Source organism: Leptopilina heterotoma, unplaced genomic scaffold, assembly GCF_015476425.1.
Source record: "Leptopilina heterotoma isolate Lh14 unplaced genomic scaffold, ASM1547642v1 Lhet_11, whole genome shotgun sequence".
Classification (NCBI taxonomy): Eukaryota; Metazoa; Arthropoda; class Insecta; order Hymenoptera; family Figitidae; genus Leptopilina; species Leptopilina heterotoma.
In genome coordinates, this window is record NW_025110829.1 from 2323679 (window position 1) to 2343624 (window position 19946).

At 29.4% G+C, this 19946-nt stretch overlaps 2 protein-coding genes across 2 annotated transcripts in view; one reads left to right on the top strand and one right to left on the bottom strand.

Annotated features, from left to right (window-relative positions):
* The window catches only part of LOC122503611 (soluble guanylate cyclase 89Da-like), a 31573-nt gene extending 24555 nt beyond the window's left edge, over positions 1 to 7018 (top strand). The window contains exons 5-13 of the mRNA XM_043614212.1: positions 1310 to 1546; positions 1959 to 2161; positions 2311 to 2418; positions 5334 to 5502; positions 5616 to 5759; positions 5835 to 5988; positions 6419 to 6528; positions 6708 to 6797; positions 6873 to 7018. Coding sequence (XP_043470147.1) covers positions 1310 to 1546; positions 1959 to 2161; positions 2311 to 2418; positions 5334 to 5502; positions 5616 to 5759; positions 5835 to 5988; positions 6419 to 6528; positions 6708 to 6797; positions 6873 to 6968 — 1311 coding nt within the window. The 3' untranslated portion in view covers positions 6969 to 7018. The remainder of the gene's footprint in view (positions 1 to 1309; positions 1547 to 1958; positions 2162 to 2310; positions 2419 to 5333; positions 5503 to 5615; positions 5760 to 5834; positions 5989 to 6418; positions 6529 to 6707; positions 6798 to 6872) is intronic.
* Positions 7019 to 8912: 1894 nt separating this feature from the next.
* LOC122503615 (trypsin-1-like) lies at positions 8913 to 17231 on the bottom strand. Its single transcript, XM_043614228.1, has 7 exons — positions 17009 to 17231; positions 16663 to 16807; positions 16435 to 16600; positions 16115 to 16323; positions 15782 to 15984; positions 9254 to 9308; positions 8913 to 9158 (listed from the first exon to the last, which is right to left on the bottom strand). The coding sequence occupies exons 1-7, from the start codon at positions 17072 to 17074 to the stop codon at positions 9037 to 9039; spliced, it is 966 nt and encodes a 321-aa protein (XP_043470163.1). The 5' UTR covers positions 17075 to 17231; the 3' UTR covers positions 8913 to 9036.
* Positions 17232 to 19946: the final 2715 nt, after the last annotated feature.

Consider the following 19946-nt stretch of genomic DNA (forward strand, 5'->3'; position numbering starts at 1 on the left):
TTTCTTTGTTGAATCGTAAATTGTAGTAATTAATCGTTTTATTCAATTTCGTAGGTGCGGGCAAGATGGGGTAGGGGAGAGTGGGGCAGGACGGGGTTCACAAATTAAGCAAAAAAAAGAGAAATAAGAGAAGTTAAGAAAACTACTAAAATCAAGACTGAATAAAATAAGAGTGACCAAAAAGAAAAAAGCTTGTCAGGTTAAATCATCAATTAGCGATGGTAAAGTGGAAAATACACCTTGTCTCTATTGTAATAATTATTATTTAGACTCAAATGAAGGCTGGCCTGCTTTTGTTGTCTGCGGCCAATGGGCTCACTGCAGTTATGCATGAAGATGAAGGTGCAACCTTTACTTGTAAAATTTGTCGACAGAAATAGGTTGTTTTTTTAGTACCCCATCTTACCCCTACGGGTACCCCATCTTACCCGCCGGTGGAGCAAGATGGGGAGTTTTGCAATTTTTTCAATATTATTAATTATAAGCTTTTTTAAGAAACAGATGGCCTTTGTACGCCTTTTTTACGAAAGACTGATTCCCAAAGATGATAATTAAAAATAATAATAAAGTATATATTCGATAATTTTCGTTTTTTTGCGCTTTAAACCTTAAGTACCCCGTCTTGCCCCACTCTCCCCTAATAATTTTTAGAGTGAATCAGAATATTTTTTAGGATCAGGGAAAAAGGCAAAATTTTGTCTGGAAATCAGGGAAAACAAAATTAAATGTTTGTGGCAATCCTGAATTCATATATTTGATGAAAATATATAACTATATAATCAACTATATTTATACCCGTTGTAAAAGTTTCAAACATTACTTATTTCGTTGTCTAAATCTCTTTAAATTTTGAATTCTAATTTTCGCAGTTGATTCACTAATATATTAGTGAATCAACTGCGAAAATTAGAATTAGAAATTAGAATTAGAATTGTATACAATTTAATACAAGCTTAAAAATTAATTTCATGTAGTTCAACAAAATATTAAATTTGCAACGAGAGTAGAAGCTGAACAATCATTCAATTTGGCAGTTCTATTTGCAGATCAGAGAGATATTACATAATTATTTGCTAGACTATTCAGTAAAACCATCGTAAATGAAAACTGAAACTAATGAATTTTAAGGATTTATTCATATACGTTCCATTCAAACTAACATATAAAAATTCACATGAAAAGAAATGAAACAATTTTTCTTTCAAATTAAATTTATAAGGAAAATAAATGACTCAGCTTAGAATGAAAAAGTATAATCAGATAGTGGAGGAAAATTTATGTTGATTTTTATTTTAACTTTTGCTGATAGGTGGCAAAAAATACCAAAATGCGAGCGCCAATTGGTCGAGAATTATCCCCAGTTCCATGTTCAGTGTTGCTGCGATTATTTCCCTTCGGTGTGGTGTTGAATCGCGATATGTGTATACAGGGAGTTGGCGGAAAGCTTTTACAAGCCTGGGGTGGAAATTCATCTATTTTAAATAAACCAGTCACAGAAATTTTCAAGCTACGTAGACCAAAAGGCATTACATTCACTTGGGGAAATGTAAGTTTATTTTTTCCCCTTTATTAAAAACCTTTATTTCAATTATAAACTAACCGATTTTAAAAGTGATCTTTATATTACATTTAGAGATATGGTTAAACTATTTCAATTCTAAAAATCGAATTTAAAAGTGCTCTTATAATTACAATACTACGTAAGAGATCTGTTTAATTCTCGCACAGTGATTAATCAAGCGCATAATGGTAAAACAAATATTTAGACACCCTCTTAGTAAATCTCTTATTCTTCTCTCCATGTTAAAATAAACGTTAAAATAATATTGAAGAGATTTAAAAGGAAATGAACATCGAAAAACCCTATTACTTTTTTTATAATAATAATTACTATACCAATAAATAAATACCATTAATCTTTCACCAATAATCACTAATAAAAAAATATGTTCAACTAGTTGATCTATCTACATTCGGTAATGTTTGAACTCGAGTTGATAAGGTCAACGGAAAATAATTTGAGTTCAACAAATAGTGAAGTTCCTAGTACAAGCAGCGGATTAGACAGAAGGGGGAGTCAGGGATCACGTAGTATATTACTAAAGGGACAAATGAGATATATAGAAGATATCAAGTCTATAATTTTCCTCTGCAGTCCACTGTAAGTCATTAACAACTATTTTTCGTACAAAATCAACATTATTAGCACCTTTCAACATTTCAAATTCAATTAGTTTTATTGAATAAATAAAAGAAATAATATTAACAAAAAACATTTATATAATATATTTGTACGTAATTCTTCTCTAGAATTAACAGCTTAGACGAACTTCTTAGTATGGGGCTGTATCTTAATGATCTTAATCCTCACGGGCTAAGCAGAGAATTAGTTCTTGCTGGGTGGCAACATTGTGGAAGGTAATTATATCCATAAATGTGTTTTATGCGATAAATCATTGTCGGACATACGGTAAATGGGAAACAAAATGAGAACAATTATTCCACAAATGCTATTATTCAACTGAGTTTCTGCTAATATTTTACAATCTGAATTGAATCGTTTTATCAATTTATAAATCATTTTAATCACTGGTTTGTAAAGTAAAATTATATTTACCTTTGCTTATGGAGCTACACTTAAGGGAAGATTACACTGATTTTAAGTTTTTTTTCAAAGATTTTTTTTAAAGTAAAAAAAAATTTATTACATAACATTTTTTTACAATAAAATACATTTTGGCTATTGTGTAAACTAGAATCAGAAATATTTATTGAAAAATAACCGAATGACAGACTTTTGAATTTGTCGACCATAATTTTGCAACCTAAATTGTTTATAACTTTTTAAAATATTAATGGATCTTAAAAATCCTAGCTTACACGAAAACTACACATTCAAGAAATTAAATTAAAAATTAAAGTTCGGCAATATTTTTAAATAGTAAGGCACAATAAGAAAAGTTTATGTTAATAGTTATATACGTAACACTTGTTATATAACGATAGACATTTCTTATAGTTCAGGAACTATAACCTTTCAAGTTTTTAACTACACCCTTTCAAGCGGTGCACTAGAAAAAATGTAAATTTAAAAATAAACAAATTACAGTTAGTTAATTAATAAAAAACACGAATTCTCGAGGTTTTTTTTACTTAACATTTTTTGCATGAAAATCGTTATTCAAGGATTATTGGGGTCGCTGATTACGAATCCGATGTCAGTTTTTCAAAATTAAAAATGGCGGATCCAATATGGCGGACATGTTTTTTAAAAAATGGTCCAATTTGCTTGAAATTCGTTACTCATTGTCAGGAATTTTTGAATTTCGAAAATCTGATTAGACGTTCTCAATCAGCTATCCCAAAAACTCCCGAGTTATCGAATTTTAATTAGACCATTTTTTAAATAAAAACGTCCGCCTTAGTGGATCCGCTATTTGGAATTTTAAAAAACTAACACCAGATTCGTAATCACTAATCAGCGACCCAGAAAACCTCCGAGTAACAAATTTCAGTAAAATCCATCGAAGCCATTGTCTGAATTTATAATTAGTTATAACTTTTAATGTTTCTTAAATTAATTTGTTTATAATGTTTAAAATTTTACTTTTGCAATTTTTTTTTGTTCAAGGAGTACCCTAACATTAATTTTTCTGGTCTTGAATAATAAATATTCGATTATATCAAAGAGAGAACAAATTTTTTGCAAAATTGTTACTTTTATTCAAATTTTTAATAAAAAAAAAATTAATATAAACAAATAGAAATTTAAAAATCGGGTTCGACAATGCTTTTTTAAGTTTTATAAGCTGTAATTGAAAGAAATAAAATTAATAAAATCGGTTGAAAAATAAAGCCTGTAGACCTTTTTTAAACTAAACTTTCAGGTTTGCACCACTGTGGAGGGGGATGTTTCTCCTACCCTCCTTCTTCTATGACCAACAAAAATACCCGTGTCTGGCCGTTTAGATAGATCAAGTCGTTTGTGGCTTCTGGGGGTGAAAACAACTCTTAAATGAAAAGAGACAAAATATCTTTTACAAAATTTTAATTTTTCATGAAACTCGTTACTCGGGGGTTTCTAGGGTCGCTGATTACGAATCCGATGTCATTTTTTCAAAATTCAAAATGGCGGATCCAATATGGCGGACAACTTTTTTAAAAATAGATTCACATTGCCTGAAACTCGTTACTCGGGGGTTTGTAGGGTCGCTGATTACGAATCTGATGTCAGAATATTAAAATTTAAAATGGCGGATCTAAAATAGTGGACACATTTTCTAAATAATCGCCAAATCTGCCTGAAACTAGTTACTTGGGGATTTTTAAAGGTCACTGATTACGAATCTGATGTCGGGATATTTAGAATTAATATTTTATAATAAGTAATAATATTAAAAATCTGTCTGTTTCTGGCAAATTGAATCTATTTTTAAAAAAGTTGTCCGCCATATTGGATCCGCCATTTTGAATTTTGAAAATATGACATCGGATTCGTAATCAGCGACTCTAGAAACCCCTAGAAGCCACAAACGACTTGATCTATCAAAACGGCTAGACACGGGTAATTTTTTTGTCTGAGTTTGCGAAAATGTTTGATTTTTTTGCTTGTGAAAAACCGTGTCGGACGGTGTTATACTAACCAAAAATGGAAAAAAAACCATCTAAAGTTTATAAATTTGATCTAGAAATTAAAAATAGATCGACAGCACAGCTGCCCGAATACAGAAACCTGCTTAATCTGAAAAATATTTTCGAAATTAATTAATAATTTCGAAAATATTTTTCAGATTAAGCAGGTTTCTGTATTCGGGCAGCTGTGCTGTCGATACATATGAAATCCATGAACTTATAGAGATTTATTTAAGATATTTAATTTGTATGTAAAAATTTGATTCGGATTATTGATAGCTTCTTCTCCTTTAATATTTAACTGCCGAATGATAAATTCACTTTCTATAATTAAAAATAGATTTGTTACTTTATTTGGATATTATTTAAGATATTTATTTATAAGAAAAAAAAATTTACTTATATAAATGTTATCTGAATATAAATTGAGAGATAAATTTCCAGTTTTCATGTTTTATTTTTCTCCTCTTTTTTATATCCCTTGCTGTAGCTTCTTTTGTGTTTGATGTTAATATTCGTTATTTTCCCCTCTTTATTTCCTTTGCTATATACTCTTTTTTTTACTGCTTCTGTAGTTGCTTATTCATTGTCCATTATAAATGAAGTTTTGATTGATATTTTTCATTTCTCTCACTTTTATAAAAAAGATTTCCTATACTAGAGAGAAAAGAAAATAATCGAAATTATTTTGTTTTCTTTAGATTAGAAATGATGTTTGAGAGAGCTGAGCAAAGATCACAGGAATTAGAGAATAGTTACGCCCTTTTGGATCGTTGGAAAAATAAGAGCGACGAACTTTTGTATTCGATGATCCCTCAAACTGTTGCTGACCGTTTACGAGCTGGGGCAAGTCCCTTAAGCACTTGTGAGGTGGAACTATATTTATTTATTTGCTTTCAATCTTTTTCTTCTAAAGAATATAAACCTTCTTTTTTTTCTATTCTGTCAATACTTTCAGATATATAATATTTCTAATATTTCAGTCCTTTGAATCGATAACTGTAATTTTCTGCGAACTGTGCGAATTTGATTACTCGACAATTGAGGGTGCAATGGACATTGTCACTTCAATGAATGCTGTTTTCTCCTGCTTCGATTCTTTAATGGACAAATTCAAAGTTTATAAAGTAAATTATTTGTTTATTCTCTCGATAATTGGAAATATTTGAAGGGATTTTATGAGACGAAACTTGTTTTAACAGGTGGAGACAATTGGTCGGGTGTACATGGCTGCCAGTGGAGCGCCAGACAGAACAGAGGATCATGCAAGAAATGCTGCGGATGTATCCATTGAACTACTCAACAACGTTCGCTCTATAAAACTACCATCTGGCCTCGATATTCACATTCGAATAGGTAATTCTTCAATATTTGAAATACAAAAGTTACAAAAAAAATTTCAAAAAAAAAGAGTTCTAGTATAAAAAATCCACAAAAGATTTATTAGACAATAACAAACAAAACAAATAGATATTACTCTTTGAAATTCGTTTTTAAAACGTCTTTTTTAGAAAAAGAGTTTTGATAAACTAAACATTTCTTATAGGAAATAAATAAATTTTTTCAAATACTATAGAATTGCGATAAATTAGACTAGATTGTATAAGTTTAATAAGACTACAGTGTTGTCTGAAACTTTTTCATGATCGATCCTGAAAAATGTCTTTCCCCCATGGGGGAAGTGAGAAAGAGGAAAAGGAAAGCTTGGGCAGATTAAGCGTCTTCATATACACACTACACTGTAAGATACGTGTTGAACCTGTAAATGGGATGTTTCTCTTTGCAGGAATTCATTCCGGACCTGCAGTGGCTGGTGTTGTTGGAATTAAAGTACCCAGATATTGTTTTTTCGGCGATACTGTTAACACAGCGTCGAGGATGCAAACAACAAGTTTGGTTCGTTCTTTTCGCAAATTTAAAATACAAACAAAAATTCATTTCTAAACTTTTGGCAAACAAATTTTTAAAACAATTTTTTAATTTACAAATTACAATTACATTCTAAAAATGTTTTTGAATTTTTTTTTGTCAGTACTTATTATATTTCTAAAAAAAAGGATAATTTAATTCTGTAGCCAGGTATGGTTCACATATCCCCGGACACAAAAGCTCTTTTACCAGAGGATCGATATCATTTGGAGCCACGTGGAGTGGTCAGTGTAAAGGTAAAGCTAAGGAAAAGTTATATTCCCCCTCTAATTCCTTCCACCATACATTTATATTGTAATATAAATCTTTAGGGTAAAGGAAACATGGAGACATACTGGCTACGTGAGAAAAATCACAGACAATCTTCATCTAATGGTGAGGAATTATCAATAAAAGATAATCATTGAATATTACAAAAGATAAATAATTTTTTTCAAAAACGATTTTTATATAGCTTCGAAATTCTAGTCTTTTTCAATATGTATAGAAAAATAATCAATTTTTCTAAATATAGAAATAATTTCTAAGGAATTTTTATTTATAAAATAAATATGTTTATTTAGAAAAAAAAACATATCATTATATTTATCTATAAAAAATTAATTAATAATAATCAAAAATTTTTTATTTATAAATTATTAATTTTAATAACACAGTCTAGAATGCGTATAATTATCTTCTCATTCACTTTTGATTCGTTCTCGACTTTGACTTCTATTTTGATTTTCATTTTCACTTTGAATTTCATTTTGACTCAAAGCGAACTCAAAGTCAAAATGGAATTTTTTAAAAATGAAATCTTGGAATTGCAAACATTATTTTGGTATTTTTATCACAATTGAAACTAGTTCTTGAATGTGAATAATTTAAATCTGATTAATAAAAATTATTAAAAAAAAATATGAAAATTAAAAAGAATTTAATTCACTGTAAAATGTATAGAGTAATAATAAAAAGTTTCAAATTTTAATGCATAAAGTTAAGTGGTTCATAAAATGAATAAACTGTAAAACGAACAGTTTTGCTAAATTTTTTAAATTCAGCAAATTTTATTTGACTAGATAGAACACCAAAGTTTTATATTAAGGGCATTTGAACCTTGATGACGTTACAGTTTGTGCAAAGCATGTGTGACGTCATCAAGGTTCAAATGCCCTTAAATCTTAGATAACGGTTAAGTCTAATAAACACGTACACATCGTAGTTCAAATTCCGCGTTTACGTGATCCTAAAAACAAAAAAATTTAGTTTCACTTGAAATTGTAGAACGGCAATATTTTTGTATTATTATTTCTTTTTAATTTAATTATAAAAGAAATAATAATACAAAAATGTTGCTGAAAACTTTATTTTAAACATTATTATTTACATTAATAATTATTTAATTTTAACAGTTTAGTTTAATACATTAGGGAGCGTTCACAAATGATGTCACGCTTTTGGGGGTAGGGGGGGGGGGTCGTGACACAATGTATTTTTCTCATGTGAAATTGCAAAAATTTCGTGACAGGGGGGAGGGGGGGGGGTCGAAAATCTCCAAAAATTGCGTGACATCATTCGTGAACGCTCCCTTACTGCTAAACTTTTTAAATCTTTTTATTTTGTCAGGACTTTTGATTTCAATTTTAGGATCACGAAAATATTATGTCGATTAAATTCTTCTGAATGTACACAATCAGTATTAAAATACTCAATCAAAAAAATAAACGAGGCCTAAAAATTTTATTTGTAATTACAATAATTAGAGGAAAATTTCGTTTCAAATTATATACTTTTTAGGAATTCTAGGCCTAATTCAATCTATTGTGACGCGTGCCTTAATTTTCAAAATTATGTATCAGCGCAAAATTTTAGATAGAAATCCACTCCTTTTTATCTCAATTGTACAAATATTTACTGTAAATTAAAGAATTCTTTAAAAGTACTTCTGGTTTTAACTATTTACAATTAAAACAATTGTTTTGCCCGTTCTATTGTTTCACCCCTATGCAGCTATTTTTATTTTTATCGGAAATTATCAAACGAATTGGCTGAAATTTTGAAAAGAAAATAATTTTCAACAGAGTATAATTTTCTTTTGACCCTATAATTACAAATACATATCATGCAAAAAGTAAAAAAAAATTATGTCAATTTTTTTTCATCGTTTCGTTTGACAAATACGACAATTAGAATTTATCGATTATAAATATTAGTAATAAAATGTTGTTTTGAAACGTTACTAATAAATATTGATAATAAGTATTACTGATAAATAAAATAAAAATAAAATAAAAATTTCTACTAATTAATATGAACTTTTAATTACAAATTAACCTAATTCCAGATAATAATTATTATTAATAACTCAATTCAACAAAGATAAATAAATATTTTATTATAAATATGGCATTAAATATTATAATATAAAAAATTCTACAGCAATTATAATTAACTTCTTAGTCAAGAATAAATTAAGTAATTATGATAAAGATTTTACAGTGAACAATAACAGGCATCAGCTGTGTTGCGATCTATCCATGTCAAATAACGATTAACTCTTGCGTAAACTCCAGGATAATTGGGTTGAGCACATCCTTCACCCCAGGAAACTACTCCTTTATTCAACCAAAGGGAAGCATTAAATATTACATTTTATCCTAAACAAAATATTACAATTTTGAATCAATTTCTGTTATTTTGAAAAACTTACCAGCAATCTGATGTATTCGTCCTTTTTTTATATGTAATGGTCCACCACTGTCGCCCTAATAAACAAAGTAGTTTAATTAATTTTCACACTATCAAAGATTTTTTATTACGTTCACTTTTTTAGTTTTTCGTAATTAATGCTAATTTTGTTCAGTGACTTATAATCTTAATTATCCAAGAATCCAAGAATCCAGAAAGACAACAAAGCTTTAGAGATTCCACAGATCGTCGTGGAGAAGGCAAAAAGGAAAACTAAATGCCAGCAGTATGATAAATTTGTCGCCATTAAGTGTTCTGTAGTTGACATCTCAATGATACCAACAAAAAGGTAGAACATTCAGCAACGAGAATAGAAAAGATGGCATGCAGTTGGCAAATGGAAGTAAAGGTAAGTGAGATGCTGAAATTTTATGAGATCCAAAAAAAGCAAACATGAGAATTTTTATATGGACTAGAAAGCATAATATCGCTCATACAGGAATTCAAGTTGAATTTTACGAATGAACAGTAAAATAAGAAATTGTCCTTCTTTTCCGAAGGTTAGACTTTTCTGGGTAAAATGTAGAGAGACTAGTGCTGTAATGGAGGAAATGCAATCTAGAATAGATTAAAAGTTCATTCCCGGTTAATTACCAACATCCAATATCCTGAATGATACAAAACCCGAATGTTCAAAAAACCCAATATCCAAAAACATCATTTTCCTGAATTCTTTTTCTCCAAACAACAATTTCTCAATTAACTATTTTACCCAACAATCAATCTAAATTTCCTATCATTGTTTGACGTTTGTTGTCTTCTCGTTAAGTTTCAATTTTTTTAGGGTAAGTGCACTAGTTTCTGCGGCATTCTAACCAAGATATCTTTTGCATAGAAAAAAAATATTTATAGCAAAAGAATTAAATTTAAAATTTATGAAACAAATTGTTTGTATTCTTAAGAAATTTTTACAAAAATGAATAACCTATAAAATTATAGCATTTAATTAAATTAAAATAATTAAAAAGGATATCAAAAGCGCCTAATTCTGCGCGCTGTGTCAAATGCTGCGCGTTAGTTTCTGCGGACAAAATAACATGCATTTAGATGTCATTTTGCCCGCAGCAACTGAAGCACATACATTTCACAATCATGTTGCAGTTTCTGCGGTAAGCAGAATTTAAAGTTAAATAATTAAAGTAATTTTATTTTAAAAGTAAATCTTTATAGATAATTATATCAAGTATTGTACAAAATAATTTTTTCAACATTTTTTAAAGATTAATATTTTCTTAAATAATAAATAATTACACATTTCAAAAACTCGCAGGAATTGAAGCATCCGCAGCAATTGGCACACTTACCCTGTTAGAAAAATATTTTAAATATTGAAAAGTGTAAAATATTCAAATTATGAAATATGGAAGAAGCACCAATCAATTTGGGAACAAAAGTAATAATTACACAGGCCTGCAAAATTCGACTTTTTTTATTTTTGATAACGAAGTTGTTTTTTATGTAGTTTTGTCTGCTGAACACGATACCGGGTCCCAAATTGTCCATCACGTTAGGATTTTGAGAAAAGTGGGGGTTAATAGCCCAAAAAACGTGTTTTTGAGGATTTTCGACATTTCTTTTCTCTTTAACCAGACGTGCTATAGACTTCCACAAGGTCTTAAATTAAAGCTTGAAATGTGCACTTTAAGACCAAAAAAAATTAAGAATTTTGCGAAAAGTGGGGGTAAAGAGCCCAAAAAACCTTTGCCGGTCGGACTGATACCTTGCCTTTATTGGTCGGACCAATTTCTTATTTCACCTTTACCTATTAGAACGAACTAATGTTTCACCTTTGCCAGTCGGAACAAAAGAAATTTTTTTGGGTACTTACCCCAAAAAGAGAAAAAAAAACGTTGAAAACCTTCAAAAACACGTTTTTCGGCTCTTTACCCCCCACTTTTCTCAAAATTCTTAATTTTTTTTTATCTTGCGCATATATGTCTTAAAGTACACAATCCAAGCTTTAATTTAAGACCTTGTGGAAGTCTCTAGTACGTCAGGTTAAAGAGAAAAAAAATGTTAAAAACCCTCAAAAACACGTTTTTTGGGCTCTATATCTACACTTTTATCAAAATCCTGACGTAATGAGTAATTTTGGAACCCATGATCGTGTTCAGTGTACAAAACTATATTAGAAGTAACTCCGACATAAAAACTAACAAAAAAAAATTTTTTGGGCTCTTAACCCCCACTTTTCTCAAAATCATGACGTGATAATCAATTTTGGGACACTGGATCAAGTTCAGTGTACAAAACTACATTTAAAACAACTCCGATATTAAAAATTACGAAAAAAAATTTTTTTGGGGTCTGTACCCTCATTTTTTTCCAAATCCTTGATTTTTTTTGGTCTTTTGCATATGAGTCTTAAAATTCACGTTTAAAGCTTTAATTTAAGACCTTGTGGAAGTCTCTAGCACGCCAGGTTAAAGAGAAAAGAAATGTTGAAAACCCTCAAAAACACGTTTTTTGGGCTATAAACCCCCACTTTTCTCAAACCTCTGACGTGATGGTCAGTTTTGAGACCCAGGATCGTGTTTAGCAGACAAAACTACATAAGAAACAACTCTGATATCGAAAATAAAAAAACCATGCAGGCCTGTGTTTTTAATGGCCACCTCCCACACAGCATCGAAACGTTTCTAAAAGTTGAAATTACCTTGACTGCAATGTTCGGAATCTTTAGTTACGAGGCTCTTTAAAGTTAAAGTAATTATTTAAATTTCGACTATTTTTCAATGTTTGACGCGAAAGTTGACTGAACATTGCATGAAAGTTTAAAATTTCTTCAGCTCTCATGCAATGTTCACGTTCAGTCAACTTTTACGTTAAATATTGAATAACATCGGGCGCCCCAGATAGCACGTAACCTTATGGTAAGCTTACTGTAACCTTACCATGTAATGTTACTAAGATTGCAGTGCAAGGTTGCCATAAGGTTAAAATGTCCTACCTGTCGTAAGATTACACTGTAAGGTTGCCACAATGGTATTCTATAAGCTTGATATAAGGTTATTGCAAGGTTGACATTAGGTTACTATAAGGTTGCCGCAAGATTACAAAAGAATTGCTGTAAATTTTAAAAACGAAAAATTTTTAAGTTTTTTTTATCTATTTTATCATTTTTATTGCTTAATACGCGCGTATATTTAAAAACCAAAATTTTGAAAATTGCCGTAACCTTTCAGTGTAACCTTACGACAGGTAGGATATTTTAACTTTATGGTAACTTTACGGGAACCTTGGGCTGAAATTTTATCATTATTGCTAGGTTACGGTAAGCTTACCACAAGGTTACGTGCTATCTGGGGCATTTAAAGAAATGATGAAAGTTTCATGAGCTTTGCACAAAAGATTTCGAAGGTTGCGGTCAAGCTAATTTCAACTTTCAGGAAATTTTCGGTGCTGTGTAGATCTGTATCAACGATCAAAAGATAGAATGGGGAAGTTTACTGGAAGTGCACAAGACTTCGTAGAGGACAATATGCAGTTCGTTCGATATCCGAACATACACTTTGAAGAATCAAAGAATGGGAAGAGAAGTAGAGAAAAATGGAGATTGTCGAAAGAACATATCTTATGGTAATGCAAAAAGAAAAAAAGGATCAAAAGCAACTAAGGAAACGGAGTATACGATTCAAAATTCAGTATAGAAAACTTATTGTCAAGTTCGGAGTAAATTGAAATGAAGAAAATTGTATAAAATTGTGATTTCTGAAAATATATGTAAATTGTAAGTAAGAATAGATAGAGGTTGAAAATATTGATGAAAACTAGAAGACGTTATAGTATACAAGGTAAAGTTTTTATAGGGTGAGTGTTAATGGAGCCGAAACCATTATGGACAAAGGAAACTAGAAACAATACACGGAGAAAATTTATTCCTGAAATTTTACTGAATTTAGTTCGGTAAAACTGGGATGAAGTGTCAAAACAGTAATTTTTCAAGAACTAGACTGTAAAAGAAATTGCATTGAAAAATAATGTAAAAATCATAAAGCTCACGATACATGTATTAGCGCTTCAGTTACAGTTCGGTAAAACGTAAGCCAAGTGCTCGCTACATTCATATTTATTGAATAGTTCGGTAAAACGTAAGATAAAGTCTTCGGTAAAACTGACGAGTTGCAATTTATTGAATAGTTCGGTAAAACGTAAGTTAAAGTCTTCGGTAAAACTGACGAGTTGCAATTTACTGAAAGTTCGGTAAAACTTGAAGAACAAAAATAAAAAATAATGTTACTTCAGTAGATCTATATTAATACTGCCGTAACTCTCAATTTACCTACTTTAATCACTACCTAAACCCCCTACAATTGTTTACGAACAAATACTAATTGATACACCTGCCTACAGTACATTCTAAACGCATACACTAATACACACATCGCACGCTTTACATTAATGCTTCAGAAAGTTTCAACTGTCCTTATATATTAATCTCAATTTTATTTCACCGCTTGTGAGAAAGATTCAAATTAATAAACTATCGTTGTACAAAATTAAAAATTATTTATATTAATGAATCATTTCTAACTATATTCAAGGTCAATTTATGAAATATTTTTAAATTATGTTTTTATTATTATAAAGAAAAATGTTTAAATTTGTATTTAATGGAATAAAACAATAATTTATGAAAATCCTTATTATTTTCAAATTTTTGTGTTTAAAATTAAAAATATACATATTAAAAGTGCAAGTTGGAAATTATTAAATTAATTAATAGAAAATTAATCTTTCTGAAATATTAAATAATAATTGTGAGGTATTAAAAAGCGAAAAGGAAATAAGCAAGTAAGCAAATAAGGAATAAAGTAAGCAAGAAGGAAATAAGCAAGTAAGAAAGTAAGCAAATCAGAAAGTAAGTAATCAAGAAGGAAATGAGCAAGTAAGCAAAGTAAGCAAGGAGGAAATAAGCAAGTAAGCAAAGTAAGCAAGAAGGAAATAAGAAAGTAAGCAAGCATATAAGGAAGTAAGTAAGCAAAAAGGAAGCAAGCAAGTAAGCAAGAAGGAAATAAGCAAGTAAGAAAGTAAGTAATCAAGAAGGAAATAAGCAAGTAAGAAAAGTAAGCATGGAGGAAATAAGCAAGTAAGCAAAGTAAGCAAGTAAGCAAAGTAAGTAAGAAGGAAATAAGAAAGTAAGCAAGTAAGCATATAAGGAAGTAAGTAAGCAGAAAGGAAACAAGCAAGTAAGCAAGAAGGAAATTAGGAAGTAAGCAAGAAAGAAATAAGCAAGTAAGCAAAGTAAGCAAGAAAGAAATAAGCAAATAAGAAAGTAAGTAATCAAGAAGGAAATAAGCAAGTAAGCAAAGTAAGCAAGAAGGAAATAAGAAAGTAAGCAAGTAAGCATATAAGGAAGTAAGTAAGCAGAAAGAAAACAAGCAAGTTAGCAAGAAGGAAATTAGGAAGTAAGCAAATAAGTAGGTAAGCAAGTAAGCAAGTAAGCAAGAAGGAAAGTAAGCTAGTAAGCAAGCAAGTTATTTCCTTTTTGCTTACTTACTTATGTTTACTTGCTTACTTACTTACTATTATTCATATTTAATTAAAATGAATAAATTTTATGTTAAAAAAATAAGTATGTTATTGCCGTTTTATATTTTCTTTTTACATGATTTAAAAGCATTTATTACATATTTGGCAATTAATAAGTGTTTAAAATAATTAATTAATTGAATTTTAATTTAAATAATAATAAAATGCTTATTAATTAAGTCTAAATAAGTTGGAAAAATCAACTATTAGTGTGAAAGTCTTTCATTTGACTGCGGGACACTTGAAATAAAGTATTTCAATCCAGAAAACTAAAACTTTAGGCAAGTCAAGGAAGTTTTACCGAACTATTCCTGAAAACTAACACTTTAGGCAAGTCAAGAAAGTTTTACCGAACTATTCCTGAAACGTTAGTGCCCATCAAGGAGGTATTTATTTAATTTACATTAAACGTTCAGTTTCAATTTTTTTTTCAAATTTTACAGTACTAGTTCTTAAGGAATAAAGATATCACATTAGATTTTAAATATTGTTACCGAAAAAATAATATAAAAATTATTAAAAATTACGATTATGCTACTATATCCCAACTTTATTGAAAAATTCGGTAAAATATAGGGAACAAATTTTCTCCGTGTACCCATAACACTATGGTGGATAAGAATAAGCTTAATCTAGATAATAATAGCAATCATTTTAAATTAATTCTGCATTATTAGAGTAAGAAATTTGATGTACGTATATTTATGTTTCATAGTGTTTATTAACAGAAGATAATAAAATTAATTATTACCTTCAAGATATGATTCTATCCTGACTATTTTTACACGAGTTTCTAGCTTTGTTTTCCAATAGTATAGATAGTATCTAATTGAGTTTTTCTAGTAAAAAGGAAAACTTTTCGATGCTTTTAGTCTAGAAACTTTGTTTCGGAGACTTTGTAGAAGTTTCTTCTTTTTGTCAGAAAAGTTTTTATTTATATATATATATATATAAATACCTGACATGAATCTTTTGACCCCTCTTTGTATCCAGCACAGAGCATGTTATCAGTAATTCTTCGAGCTGGATATCGACTAGTACGACATTCTGCGTTCGACATAATGGGTACCATGACCTCTCGTAAAACAGATGAAACCGGTCCAGATTGTTCAATGGCACCCCATCCTGTGACAACGCCTGTCATGCCGGAGAAAGTTTTGCCTGCATAAGGAAAATGCTAATGATTTTTTTTTCCTTATTCTTCATCATAAAATTTATACCGCTTCATTTGTTATTTATTAAATTGTACTGTTATTTATAAATCCAAAAAATCCTTACAAAAAAAACTTACTTTTTTCAGGCAGGCAGACGGGTCTCATTTTTCCCTGAAATTTGAATTGCCCGACAATTTTAATCAGAGCTATATCATTGTCATAATTTAGTGTCGAATAATCTCCATGTCGAATAATTTCTTCAACTTGAAAATTTTGTACTTCTGATTCGTTTGTTGAATTTCTGTCGTGTTCTAATATTCGAACAGTTATTGAGTTCTTTTCAAATCTGTAAATTTATTAATGATCATTAATTTTATTTCTTTATCCGGATAGCATAAAAAAATTGAATCACAGGAAAAGTAGACGTTAATGGAATGATTAAAAAGTTGTGAAATACCTGTCAACTACACAGTGGGCAGCCGTAAGGACATATCGAGAATTAATTACACTAGCACCACAATAAAATCGTCCTTTATGGAACAATAATGCCATCCATGGATATTCGTTAACTTGTGTTTCCACTCCGCCAACAATTCTGTGTTGTTTATTTGTTAGACCACAATCTAGAATAAAAACAATTGTTACAAATCGAAAAAGAATTAGTTTTTGTTATCAAAAAACGTACCACAAGACGAAGGACATGATAGTGGAACAGAAGGTGTATCAGGTTGCACAGGTCTAACAGTAGTCGATGGTCTTGGGACAAAAATTTGTTGCCACCAATCAGGCCATATGTAATTTGTTGCATTCGGCGTTAGATTACTATTTTCCTGTAAAAATACAGTTCTACAGTTAAATAATTATTAAATAATGAAAGGGAAATAAACTTTTTTGCAAGAAGCATATAATTTTTTTCTTCTCTTTAAAACTACTTTCAATAAAGAATGGGTATTATCTAATACCAATCATGCGAGGGTAAATGAAAGTCATATAAATCCCCAGACAAGAAAAGAAAAATTATTCACCCTTACCTGATCAGATAATACTCTCGTGACTGATGCGACTACAAAGATCAGGAGAGTTAACGTGACGTGCATCCTTGGTTGGTGCCAACGGCGAAACAACTCATGTGCTTCCTTATACACCTTCCAATGTGCGAATGAAACTATACGCGTATTGTTTTAATTCGATCGGCAAAACTGCCGGCCTACTCGACAGACACTTTCACACAGGCTTCAATTTCTGTGCCACATCTTTATTTATACGGAATACTGGACAAACTAGTACCCCGTGCAAAAAATTTAGGCTAGTCGTATGTTAATTTCTGTCGAAAAAATAAATAAACATCATCAACAAATAATCAATTAGGAAAAATATCTTTAAAGGCAAAAAAGAAAGAATAATTAACACTTTCCGGAACTTCCAGATAAACTTTCATTTAAAATTAAAAGAAAGTCAAAAAATTTGATTTTTTTATTTATTTATTCTTTAATTGAAAATGATTTAACTTAATTAATACAATATTTTTAACTTGTTCAATGGATCTGCAAAAAAAATTGTTAAAAAATATTGTTCAATTTATGAAGTGTGATAAAGATTAGGATTTGCTAACCTATTTCGTCGTTTTTTGTCGATTAGTTTAAGTGATATTCGGTCGTATCTTAGAAGGACGCAATTAAATGTGTATGATTCGTGTCTTATCGGAAATTTAACTCGCAGACCAAGATAATAATTGTCAGGAGAGATTGCATATAGTCTTACCTGTAACCCATAACAGTGGGTCAAGGTATATGGGTCACGACACCCTCATGCGGGTGAGGCGCCTCACTTTAATGTCTTAACATGTTCATGTTGACACTTTATTATCAAAAATCCTTGCTTTTCTTTATCCCAAACAAAGTGACCAGGGTCACATCCCACTTTTCTTTTCATTCAATTCGTAAAAAAAATATTATGCATTTTATTACATAGTGGAATTATGCATCAGTCTTTTGATAAAAATTTAATAATAGTTATACAAGTTGAAAATGTACACATTACATATAAATGAGGGATGCACGTAACAATTAAATTTGTTTACTTTTGTAGCATTTTTCAAAATACGAATCGAGGATGAGATTTTCATTAACTTGAGGATTATTAGTATGGATATTAAAAAAACAACTTGTATATACATTTATTAGAAATGTTTTTCTATTTTAGGTGCGGAACTATGACATAAATTTTACTTTCTTTTTACTGGACATAAAATAACATTTATTATTACTTGACTCATTAATTGCAAACCATGAATTGCCTCTAGCTCAACAGCGTAACTAATAACTTTAAATTATTATTTTTCCGTACGCATTTAATTTCAAGGCATTGTAGATTTGTTGATAATTTTAATATTCATCTAGATTTGAATTTTAGTAGAATGTTTCGAAACAATTTCAAAATTAATTTATCATTGAGGAATACTTTAGATGATAAAATTAAAAACTCTTTAAGCTTCAAAGTAAGAAAAATCTAAAAGATACTGAAAATTTAAAATGATTAGAAATTAATGGCTTCAGTAATTTTTAATTATCGACGGGAGAAAAAATTTTATTTTAATCTCCAACCAAAGAATGTCTGTACTTTTCGTCTGACTATATCTCAGGAATTCCACTCAAAGAGCAACCTCAAAGAATGAAATTAATATAATTTTAACAATTTCCAAACTTTTCTCAATGTATTTACCGCAACAGTAAACAGATTACAATTCATAAATTATTTTCCATTTAGTTTATTTTAATTTTGTATTTTTTATTCCCAGTGTTGGAAAATAATTAAATATTATTTTAAGAAAGAAATTTATATCTATATTTTCACAAGGAAACTAGCTCGCTATTAAATTAACAATTTAAATGAGTCTCATATAAATTCCGCCAAATATTTTCCGTGCCTTCAGAATAACTAAGTAATATAAGCAACTAGAGTTTCCAAACCGAATTACTGAAAACTTATTCTTCTTCTTTAGTTAGTCACCACATCTTCACATAATTTATTCAGATAATTAAGTTTTTGTCTAAAAACCTAGTTACTCTCTACTTTTCTTATTGAGAGTCAATAATATAAATGTTTCGAAGAAAACATTTAAACTTTTTTCTTTCTAATTACAACCACAAGTTTATGGAACTGAGAGCAAGGGCAAGTACTCATCTAGTTCGACCTGATTTTAAAATTGTTATAAGTCTCGAGACTCATCTCAATGACTTTGTAATAAAAATTCAATATAAAAATGAGTTCAAGTTTCTACTTCTGATATTGTAACATTGAACATTAATTAAATCAATAATATGTGGAATAAAATTTTTTTATTAATCTCTGTTTTAAATTTTGGTTTTCTATTAAGAAATAATATTAATCTGAACTTTACTTTATTTTTAAAAATTTAGAATAATTTTTTTTAATACTTGGCTTGCGATCGACAGAAAACGAACCAAATTTGAAGTTTGAATTTAAATTAATTAAGATTAAGAAGTTTAATTTAAGTTTTGAATAAATTAACCCTATGAAAAGGGGCTGAAACTAAAGTTATTATTATTTATCATATTATATTTTTTATTATTTCTGACGCGCGCCGAAAAAAGGTTCCTAAGAAGAAAATAATTTTTAGGTTATATTTATGTTATTTTTACCTTAATTAAAAGTTTCTGTGTTTAATTTAAAACTAAAATCAGTTTTTATTAATTATTTTAGATGCAATGAAGCCTTAAGCAACAATGGTTTATATTGAGAATTGATCCTCTTCCTGTATTTTAATTCAAAAAATTTCAAACATAACCTAAAATTGTTTGCTTCTTAGGCATTTTTATTTAAAACGCGTCACTTTTAAGTAGCATTTTAATTTTGGCGTTCTTTATAGACAAAATTGTAAATCGATTATTGTTATATTATCATTATTGTTATTATAAATTTAACTATATTTAATAGAAATTATAATCC

What these genes read in the sequence shown, in the direction of transcription:
- LOC122503615 (XM_043614228.1), bottom strand. Translation starts at nt 17,074, where the DNA reads ATGCACGTCACGTTAACTCTCCTGATCTTTGTAGTCGCATCAGTCACG. An exon ending in CGAGAGTATTATCTGATCAG is followed by an intron (nt 16,808 to 17,008) that starts GTAAGGGTGAAT and finishes GTATTTTTACAG; the next exon opens with GAAAATAGTAATCTAACGCC. An exon ending in ATCATGTCCTTCGTCTTGTG is followed by an intron (nt 16,601 to 16,662) that starts GTACGTTTTTTG and finishes TTTTTATTCTAG; the next exon opens with ATTGTGGTCTAACAAATAAA.